The sequence below is a fragment of the Mercenaria mercenaria genome, chromosome 2 (assembly GCF_021730395.1).
Source record: "Mercenaria mercenaria strain notata chromosome 2, MADL_Memer_1, whole genome shotgun sequence".
Lineage (NCBI taxonomy): Eukaryota > Metazoa > Mollusca > Bivalvia > Venerida > Veneridae > Mercenaria > Mercenaria mercenaria.
The window spans coordinates 33,993,428-34,005,488 of record NC_069362.1 but is presented as its reverse complement, the minus strand read 5'-3'; the positions used below and the strand labels follow the sequence as shown (position 1 = coordinate 34,005,488).

The 12,061-nt window shown below is 36.3% G+C and overlaps 1 protein-coding gene across 1 annotated transcript in view; it reads left to right on the top strand.

The window, feature by feature from the left end:
* The first annotated feature begins 221 nt into the window (after positions 1-221).
* Positions 222-12,061, top strand: part of LOC123563676 (ras-related protein Rab-37-like) — a 200,313-nt gene continuing 188,473 nt past the window's right edge. The window contains exon 1 of the mRNA XM_045356615.2: positions 222-713. Within this exon, the coding sequence (XP_045212550.1) occupies positions 621-713 (93 nt within the window). The 5' untranslated portion in view covers positions 222-620. The remainder of the gene's footprint in view (positions 714-12,061) is intronic.

The following is a 12,061-nucleotide window of genomic DNA, read 5'->3' as shown; positions in this document are numbered from 1 at the left end:
TAATCGTGGCACCTATAGAATTGTCTCTTATACTGTGTGTCTTAACTATTGGCTTTAACGTAATTGTTACTGATTTAGATATTCATTGCAAATGAATCGTATTGATGCGAGAGAAAATATCGATTTGCGTGAATTGCCTAAAACTTGACAGATTGAGCTTGCTTTAGTTCTAACAATATATACTGGTTGAAAAAATCAATTCTCTTCCTGAACGCTATACCGCCACTGGAAGCGAATATTGGTAAATTCAATGAATGGCGAGCGATGCCATGTATTTCCGAAATATCGTATAAAAATGATATCGAATACAAACAAAAAAGATGCACATTGGTTTCAAATTGTGGTAAATATAGTCAAGTGTGATTAGTCAACTGACAGGAGACATTAAGAGTTCATAAAAGATTTTAGGAAATTACATATATTGGTTGTTTTGAGGATTACGAAAGGCAACGGTTTTTGTTTATGTTCCACTAAATATGGAGGTAATGAATCGGTGACAACTGTGTTAAAAATGTTAGTTAAAGCAGCTTTTAAGTGAACCAAGTAAAATTCTTAGTGTCTCTGTTCCAAGAATTTGTTTTCATAGCGGATATAAAGTTAGTGATAAGTATTGTGTTATTATGTCTGATATTCAAGAACGGCAACAGAACGGCGGAAAGTCAAGCCAGGACGGGAATGTCGGAGAGCCTTACGATGAAACCATTATACATAAGGTATGCTAAAATACTTACCTAATACACAATAGATACGAAATACATTATACACAAGCTACAATAAGGTATTCACAGAATACAAAACTTACACTACGCAGAAACAGCGTTGGGTACTTACATTGTACTCGGAATATTTATACCTGCAGGTATAAATTATACCTCCACGTACAATTCTGATTTGTACCTGTAGGTATAAAAGTGTACCTGCAGGTACAAAAATATACCTGCGGGTACACTTATACCTGCAAGTACATTTCTGATTTATACCTGCAGGTATATAAGTGTACCTGCAGGTATAATTTACACTTGCAGGTACAGTTTTATACCTGCAAGTATATTTTTGTTTTACACTTACAATAATACCTGCAGGTACAGTTTTATAACTTCTTGGTGTATCTCTTTACTTTTAGCCCAAATGGTTCGCCATAGTGAACGCGCTGAGTGCTTACAGTATACTCGAACTAACGCTATGCAGAAAATGCGCTGAGTACATACAGTATACTCGAACTAACGCTATGCAGAAAATGCGTTGATTACTTACAGTATGCTCGAACTAACGATAGGCAGAGAACGCGCTGAGTACTTACAGTATGCTCGAACTAACGATAGGCAGAGAACGCGCTGAGTACTTACAGTATACTCGAGCTAACGCTATGCAGAAAATGCGTTGATTACTTACAGTATATTCGAACTAACGATAGGCAGAGAACGCGCTGAGTACTAACAGTATACTCGAACTAACGTTTGGCCATGAACGCACTGAGTACTTAACAGTATGCTCACACTAACGTTATGCAGAAAATGCGCTGAGCACTTACAGTATAGTCCAACTAAAGATATACCAAGATACATTTCATGCAATGTATGCTAAAATACATTATGTTCAACGTGTGCTAAGGTTCTTGTATCATACATTGTCTGCGCTGAGGTGGCGGTGTGGCCAGGTATTAGCAAGTGTACTCAATCTATTCTAAGATATACTTTATTCAAAATATGCTAAGGTAGTTGCATTACAAAGAATGCAGGCTGAGATATCATGAGAATTATCAACAACACTAACATGCATACTTTAAACTCCATGTTCTCGTGACAACTGTTTTATCAAAGAATGTGTTTGAAGCGTATCTTAATAGTGGCGAACCTGATCTTTGAGAGAGTATTCTTAATCTTTTGCATTTCAGCTCACAATGAAGTTTTATTGGCTCGAACTCCAGTTATACAAATTTTGGACAAATTAGTATAAAAGTTAATTTCCCGTAATGTTAGTCGTGCAGTGAACGCTTATCAATCAATATGCAGTCTCAGGATTTATTAGGGCAAATGCGTGTTTAGGTATACTATCAGTCTTGTTCAGCCATATTGACTTCTGTCGTTTTCAAGAATGATGCATTGGTTATATTCGTTTACAAATGCTTTTAATGAATCTGTGTATTCTTATACATTTGATTGTCTCAGGCCTTAGAGCAATAACGTACTTCATTGTAATTCAATGATTGTATCATTTATCTGTTTGCAGAACGTGTTCATTGTTAAGAAATAAAGAATTAATCAGAATTAAAACAAGCTCTCATGCTTGACATGGTATTTTGCAGCAAATCTAGCTTTGTAAAGTTATTATTAGAGGGTAGCCAGGACTATTTACAATTGACCACATTTCAAAACTAATGAAGTCAAGAGAATAAGTTTGGTTAGATGACTCAAACGCTTTTTTTTTCAAAAAAGATATAAAAATATTTCAGTGCTTTATTATCGGAATCACTGTGTAAAAACTCATCTTACGTTTAAATATTGGGGGAAAATTCACCTTATATTGATAAATATGTTCATTAATGCATCCCATAATTGCTAAAAAAGCTTCAATCAATTATTCATAGTGCCGTTTTCAACAGCGCCTGAATGATACATTACCGATACATTCGACTTATTCCTAACCAAATTTCAATAAAGTAGCATCAAAGTAATCAGACGCGGGCTGGATTGCGGCCAAGCTACTGAAAAATGGAAGGAGACATGCCTAATATTGGCATTGCTTATTCTTGTTTCAGTTAGAATGCAGAAGATAGCAAATGTTACAGAGCCACATATACAAAAACATTTGATTTTATTTTTTTATGAAATTGATCAATTAAAGAATTATGTGCGAGCGCGCGCGTGCACACAAACGCTCACAGATACCAGGGAGATTATTCTGACACAATGCATAACAAACTTTAAACGTACCACAAAAGAACAGTAAATTGCCTTTTTTTTGAAATACTATATAACAATATTTGTTTAAAAGAAATCCGCTTCTTTTCTCTATAGATTAATGCTTTTCTAGTTTGATGTAAGACATTATTGCTTACGTAGTTATAGAGGCAGTACCTGTGACCTGTGTGCCTGCTTTTTGCAATCTATATACTTCCATATGCGCATGTCGATCCATTTGTCATCTTCTGTCCTCTTTGCCGCACGCATATACAAGTCTGTCACTTTTTCTTCTTTCGTCCTGTTTGCATTACCCATGCGCCAGTCTGTCATGTTTTCTTCTTCTTTCCTGTATGGAAGGCCGGTGCGCCATGGTAACTGCCAGTTGTTTATTGCAAAATGCTATTTGCCAAATAGTTTATATTAAATATTGAAGTATGGGCATGTTTGCCTTCTTACGTTTCTTCTAAAATCTTCAAAAGGGCATACTGCTGTGGTGACAAATTTACTATATCGTCGTTTGTTACAAAGTATTGTTCCACAAAAACCTCAACCCGCCACATAATCTACATGCACAGATGGCAACCCCAGCGATGCTCGTGTACAAGATAATTGAAAATGTAACGAGCACGAGTAGAATGAAAGTTTGCCATACCAAAATGTAAAATTATATGAGCCGCGCCATGAGAAAACCAACATAGTGGGTGTGCGACCAGCATGGATCCAGACCAGCCTGCGCATCCGCGCAGTCTGGTCAGGCTCCATGCTGTTCGCTTTTAAAGCCTATTGGAATTGGAGAAACTGTTAGCGAACAGCATGGATCCTGACCAGACTGCGCGGATGTGCAGGCTGGTCTGGATCCATGCTGGTCGCACACCCACTATGTTGGTTTTCCCATGGCACGGCTCATATAAGCTTTCGTTATTTCTTAGATATCTATATCTTATCAACTATATAGTCGAATATATTGTTAAACAGAGATAAGATATTCGTCTATGACATCGGCGCTAGTTAAGAACCTATTTCAATCTATCTCTCTCAATCAGCAGAGATTGCGGGAGATCAATGATATTACAAGTGAATTATCACCGTGCTACCGACATGTAAATCATGAACGACTAATTGATAAACACATTAGCACAGCATGCCTAATTTCCTAATTGACAGAAAAAAATATGCAAATATACATGTTATCGTCTTGCTTACAGATTTACATCGCTCAATTAAGGACCTTAATTTTACATCAAATAAAAAAAAGTTCTCACCCGACAACTTCTTTTATATACCAAATACGTGCTTTCATCACGCTGATATACATAAAAATGGCAAGGCTTATTGCAGAAGCTGATTGATCTATATTGACGTTGATTGCCACACCTAACAGCCTTCCAAACTGTAATTATCGGGACACTTCATTTGCAATGCTTTTATAGTTACACTTTTCAATTCCTATGTAATTTTCTAACAGCAAGAACCATAAATGGTTTTCTCCCTGTAACAGCTTCGCACGCGACATTTTGCTGATGTCAAACTTTTTCACGGTGATGTTTACTGGAAAAAAATCTTAATTATAATGGAAACCCAGGTTTACCGATCAGCAGTCGTACAGGGACATAATTATAAGTAGATTATAATAATCTGTCACTGGCTGTAGATGTAGATGGGAATATTCGGTTCGAGGGTAACTGTTTTTGGCAGTAACGGGGCTCTGAAACGTCAGTGTTACGATTCTTTCACTGATTATATATTCTTTATGTATTTTATATATGATAAAAATTATATACATTGTACCTTGATAGTTGTTCTCCGTTCCTCATATATATTTCTCCAATTTAAAATACACTATAAGCAGATGGGAATATCCGGCTTTTGTGTAAAGGTTTTTGCAGTTATTCGGCTGAGCCTCGTTACCGCTAAAACAAGTTACCCTCGAACCGGATATTCCGATCTGTATCTACAACCAATGGCAGATTATCATATTCCTTAATCGTTGTAATATACAATTACACTTTCTTGCCTACAACAGAATCTGTACTGTCCGTTGATACGATAGAATCTGTATTGTCCATGGATACGGCAGAATAATTATGTATTTTCTGTGGATCCAGCAGAATATGTATTGTCCATTGATACGTCAGAATATGTATTGTCCGTGGATACGAAATCATCTTTATTGTCCGTGGATACGACATAATCTTTATTCTCCGTAGATACGACAGAATCTTTATTCTCCGTGGATACGATAGAAAATCAGTATTGTGCCTGGATACGATAGAATCTGTATTGTCCGTGGATACGACAGAATCTTTATTGTCCGTGTATACGAAAGAATCTTTATTGTCCGTGGATACGATAGAATCTGTATTGTCCGTGGATACGGCAGAATATGTATTGTCCGTGGATACGAAAGAATCTTCATTGTCCGTGGATACGACATAATTTGTATTGTCCGTGGATAAGACAGAATCTTATTCTCCGTGGATACGACAGAATCTTTATTGTCCGTGGATACGATATAATCTTTATTGTCCGTAGATACGATAGAGTCTGTATTGGCCGTGGATACGACAGAATTTGTATTGTCCGATGATACGACAGAATCTGCATTGTCCGTGGATACGATAGAATTTATATCGTCCGTGGATACTACAGAATCTTTATTGTCCGTGGATACGATAGAATCTGTATTGTCCGTGTATACGACAGAATCTTTATTGTCAGTGACTACGATAGAATCTGTACAGTCCCTTCATAGGCCTACGATAGAAAATCAGTATTGTGCTTGGATACAAAACTTGCTATTTTCCCGTGCAAAAATAGCACCCAACATCTCTTTATATATGCAAATATCATCACATTCTAATCAGCCACTATTTCAATAAAATGTCTTATAAAATCTATTAGTATTGATATTTGTTCGAGCATGTTTGCATCTTTATTTTGTTCATTGAAACTGAAAAACAAATTTACAGATTGTTTGTGAAACTTAAATACATCAAGCTGATGCTGACAGGAACAAGTGCATTATTGATCACACAACGTCATGATGATTAAAAGACAAAGACGGTTTTCATGATAGTTCATCTTTCTTAACTGTTAATGCAAAAACAAACAAACAATATTAAGCCGATGGAAATGCAAGTTCTCCACACCACAAATCTAGACAGACATACATTGAATTGCTTCATTCGCGGTGTGTTCTTTTTCTTCAGTGTCCCGGTCTGTAATTTTTATGCATGATGGAATTTAGAAATAACTTTTGCGAATATGTGATCAGAATAAGACGATTATTAATGAATTTCTCAGTTCATATTCAGAAAAGTTTAACAGGAAAATAGTTTAGTTTACGGAAGTTTCCATTTAATGGACCTTTGCTGAAAAAAAAACTACCCTGTTTGCTTTGAATTCATTATCTATTTTGGCAAGGTACAAGAATAAACAACCGCACAAAATATTCTTATAAATAAGCAGTACACTGTTCTCTGTAAATATGTCACTGAACACTGTTCTATAAATAAGCAATGATAACCCGTAATTGTCGTTTGGGATTGTCGCCGTCGTTTGCGATTGTCGGGTGTCACTTTGTAATGTCGCTATGTCACTTCGCGTTGTCGTGTGTCGACCCCACAGATGCGACGGCGACATTATAAATGGCCCCAACAGGATTCCATACTTCGCACTTCTTGCTGTTACAACCTAATCTTCAGTTGTTCCTTAGCAATTACTTTTCGTTCTGCGAATAATTCAACAGCTTGTGTAGCACCAAAGTATTTACACGTACCTCAGTGGCCGAGTGGTTAAGATCACTGAATTTAAATCACTTGCCCTTCACCGATGTGAGTTCGAGCCTCACTCGGGGCGTTGGTGCCTGTCTGTGGTAAGGTCTTCCTCCACCAACAAAACGGACAGGAAAGTCGCCATATGACCTATAATTATGTCGGTTCGACGTTAAACCCGACAAAAACGAAACAAAATTTATACGTACAAATTTATAAAAGTGGCGAATTGCGTGGTACTTTTGGAGCAGAAGGTGAAAAGTGCAGCTGACACGGTCATTGAATATTTGCCATATATAGAAACATGTAGGCAATAGTTAGTACCGTCTTTTACAGTAGCCAGTATAGACCCTGTTTTCAATAAATGTCTTCCCAGCACGAGACAGCGGCAGATCAATGACGTTTATTAGTGAATGATCACCGTGCTTCCGACATGTAAATGAAGAACGAGTAATCGATTAGATCGTTAATCAAACACACTATTAGCACAGCGAACCCACAAAACAAATGTGTGGTATAACAGTATATATATTTTCATATAATATGCGGTATATTTTATATAGATTTTCTTCATGATGTTACAGTTACGTTTGCATTTAATAGATAAACTTTTCTAACCAAAATAGATAAGAATTAATTTTCTTGTATGATGTAGTGTGTTCCAGCGTTACTAGTCCTCGCTTAAGGTGCATCCTGTATGAGAATATATGTTATTACATATACCTTATAGCACAATGTCTCCTATCAACACCGGAACAATCTTGTTTGTTTTCTAAAGTGATACAAAATGGCAAAAGTTGTCACAGAAGAAGACGTGACTGTCAAACGTAACGCTGATTAGAAAACTTAAATAAACGACTTTTTCGACGCTAGATTTGGTATCTTCATTGTTGGCTTCTTCAAGTTCTTTTTGCAGTCCGTTCACTATAACAAACGCCCTTTTCTGTTTTACACCATATTGTTTTACTGAATCCATTGCGCTGTCTTGGCATTATTTTCTTATTTTAGCAGTAAAACGCCAAAAGTGACTTCTGTCGGTAAAAATACGAAAAGCAAGTAGAAAAACGCAAATAGCACAAAGCATGTCGCACCAGGAATCCCGATATATGGCACTGTCAAGAAAGACTGACTTAGTAATGAACAGTCCAGCCTCGATTTTATATCTTTTGGCTGATTTGTCAATGACATTTCAATCTATTGTGCTAATTGACATGGCCTGGGAACGGACAGTTGCAACGTTGAAACCAGTAAACAGATTTTTCACCTTAAATACATAAGGTCATTACCATCACAAAAAAAGTACAAATTAAGAAAATAATCTACCAAATACATTTTTTCTCTAACAAATACGTTCAAATATCATTACGACGCCTTTTAAGAAAACGCGTTTAAGTAAACCACACAACACAAGTCCACACAGAGTACAAGTGAAATGAGAGAAATCAGAATCCTAAAGGCCTCAGTTTCTTGCAAAACGTGAAAATATTTCAATTAATTGAGCTGGTCTGTCTCCTTTTTGTCGTCGGCTATAATCAGGGAGATTTATAGAATGAATACATCAACATTATGGGGGTGACAGGGAACAAGTGAAGCGTTCATCACAAGATATCATGATGATTAAATGATGAAAACGTTTCTCGTAATAGTGGAACAAGCAACATCATTCAAATATTATCATCAAAAGCTTATATACACATCTGTCATATGTTTTACTCTTTCATTAGGTTTAATTTTAACACCATCAACCCCTTCCAATGAATACCCTTTTAACGAAATGAGGTTTTATCTAAAAAAGCTTTGTTCAAATGAGTAGGTTAACATGAAGACACGTCTTGTCGCCAAGTTCCATGTCACTGTCCCTAGATCCAAGACCAAGGTCATACTCGAGTTATAGTTTTGATGTCTGGTCAGTACCTCATGAGGGATATTGACTAACATTATACGAAAATGATCAGTGTCAGATGTTGTCTTGCACCCAAAACACATGATTCTAAGTCAGATTTCAAACGTTTTGGTCATTTTTGTGTCTTGGCTTTAACCTTTTTATGTATGGAGGGGTTATAGTTAAAGAGAAATCTAAGATAACAGACCAAGGTCAGTGTCATTCATGGGGGCCATTTTATTTCCAACTTTGTGTCTGATCAAAAACTCTGACTGTACTTTCTTAACTTTTTATAAAACTCTCTGCAGGCATATGAGAACGAAACAAGAAATAAACAATCATTCTCTTTAAGTTGAACCAAGGATAATTGTTCCTAAAAAGTCTGACAACAAGCATGTAATGTGCCACCATTAATTGTTTAAACTCTCTATATTACCGAAATAGATACAATCAACACGTGTTACTGACTGACCGTGTACATGCGGGAGGGTTGGACACTCCTCCTGCTTCCCCTTCTCCCAAAATCCACCCCGCCCGAAATCGCCCCACCGTCATCACACACATATCAAAACAAGTAAAAAAGGAAATAAACCCGGTAAGCAGACCTATTTGTAGTCCAAAAATGACCATTCATGGTAGAAAACATTTGCGGATTGCTTCGCACCAGCTACACATAACTACTGAAATGAGCTGACCAAACAAAAATCAAAAGTTTTTTTCGAAAATCAATAAATTAAACGGATGACATTATGTCAAATATCTATACTTAAGTACCGGCCTGACTGCACCATGTCATGTGTGTAATGGAGCATGGTCCATAACATTTTTGCATTCTCCGGACCCTCTGAAGAAAGTTTGCCTCATCTAAAACTCATTCCTTTATCTGCCCATGTTTCGGAGAAACAAACAGATCGGTGTCTTCTTCCTTGTTTTCAGACATATGTCGATAAAAGTAAAACAAATAGCATCTTTGCTTAAGTTATGGCTGATTAGAAACAGTAGCTGTGTTCGAAGAATTCTCTGCAGGACAAAGTCTTGTCTCAAACAGCAGCTTCAGATAAATCACTCAAGGTATGCAGCACAGTAGTCATTTGATTATTTCGTCGATTCCGTAGTCTTAATTGTAATTGACGGCAATAGGAAATTATCACAGAACAAGATTAAACTAGTGTTGGAAGGAAGCATGCATAGTATCCTGGTCTAATGGATTGGAAATTGATTTATTTTATCATTCAACAGTATTCTCATTAATTTCTTTAAAAACAATCTGAAAAACGAGAAATCCGACGAAAGTTTTGATCGATGCATTGATATAAAAAGGTGATGTATCGCAAACTTTGCAGTTATGTAAAAGTGATTCATATATTTCAGATCATGTCACTTGAAAATAGCTTGAAATTAAAAGGCATAAGTCAGGATTCTCATCAGTATACATTCAGCAACTTCTTAATAGCAAATGGCGTATTTGCATCAGGTATTTTGCATCAGTATGTAAAGCAACAGAAATAAGTTTTACAATGTGTTTAAGTGTGTAACGGATTCATCTGAGGGGGGTTAATTTTAGCTACACTGTTTTGTAATATATGTCCATGGTTGGGGTGGGGGAGGGGTTAAAGAGTTAGGTTTGGTCAGTAAAGAAGTTTTAACTCCAAATTGGTAGTATTGCCACTGATCGTCCAAAGGCGGAGTCTTGCCGTGTTCCTTCTTCCTTTATGTTTGTGTGTTTGTTACTTGTGTTTTACTATTCCACTTACTTGTGTTTCTCCACGCATTTTCTCAGTTGGTATGCACGTTTATCATTTACAAGTACCCATATCTTTATGCGAAAAGGTGTATTGGTGACTGTGTTCTTGAATTGGACTTTTAAAATTTCTGTTCCTGTATGTGGTACTACTATCACTCAATACAAGTCGCGTCTCCATTAGGGAAACCGAAGATTACATTAGCTTTACAATTAATTCGTTAAGTTAACATTGACACACAAGAGTAAATATATTCTTGTATCTAAATAGAATGTTGTATACATACCACGAGATATAAAATGCGTAAATAAGATATCAATTTTGATAAATACACAAGTAAAGGGTAATAAACAATCGCAGCAATTCAATTTACGGTACCAGAATCGATTACAATATAACTGGCATCCTGCAGTTTCAATCTGTATGAAGATTTATTCAGAAAAAGATTTGATAATATTTTCAATAGTTCTTTACCTAACACTATTCATTTTCTTATAACAGGAAGCATTTTCTACGAATTTGCGATGGCAGAATATGCAAATACATTGACCTTTTTAGATAATGTGATCTTTCGATAAGATAAACGATTTACATGTTCTGCATAGCTATATATCAATGACAATGTAGCTACATGTTTATAACACGCTTTATAATTGACAGTAGAAACGGTTTCTAATCTAACAAACAATATTATCTTGACACATAGTGTATATGCCGGAATCGATACTTTGCAATATCAATGACGGCTGCATGTTGCATTAGACCAATGATTTTAAGCAAATAGAAACTGTATTCTAAGCGTTTACTGCCGAGCCAGAGTTAAATAACCGAAAGAAAACTTTAATAAATGTAGTTGCTATCGGCATAACAGCTGGATAAAAATCAGTTCTTCAAGTCAAAAAAAAAATAAAAATAGAGGAGATCCTGGAAGAAGGGATTTCGAAAATAACAGAAAGAAGAGAAATACACGCCCATGGCTTCGAACTGGGAAAGCAGAAAGGGATGGTGTGTGCCAACAGTTGGTTTATGTATCGACGTAACACTAGTACATAATGAGAAACTACTGATTATATAAATGTAATGACATAATGACGTAATAGCAGTGAAATTATATCTGTCGATCAACCTGATAAATATATCGCGGAAGATCGGTGACATCTATAAATGAATAACCAATATTCTAACGCCAAGTAACTGTATGAGCGAGTAATCGATCCTCGTTAATCTCCGATATTGGTAGTGCGGGGAAAGGCTGCACGATTTATATTCGAGCACATTCAGGGTCACGACTTTACATTGTTCCAGATAGGATACAACAGTTCCAGATCTGTATTTAGCATAATTAAATTTTTGTTGTCACCTGAATAGTAAAAGATGTTTTATGTTTCACTTAAAACAAGCCTATCCAACTGACCCCTCATTATAACTACAAAGTATCAATTTCCTTTTCGGAGTATGTTGGATAGTTTTCACGTCCTTTCTCGTTAAGAATGTGCGCCTCGAAGCAGATTTAAGAAATAATTTATCGCAAAGGAGTGTTTTAACACTATTTATGCACGATGGGCGGTTATACGTTGGGCGTAATAATATCACAGGGGCAGCCCGAGTGAAATTATTGACACGTATTACGCCTATATGCACGAGGCGTTATACGTGCGTAACACAATATTTGTAGAGATACCGCCGGTGCATAAATAGTGTTAAAACCTGGTGATTGGTATAAATTAATTCGATTCTAATATGCCCTAGATAATCTAGATC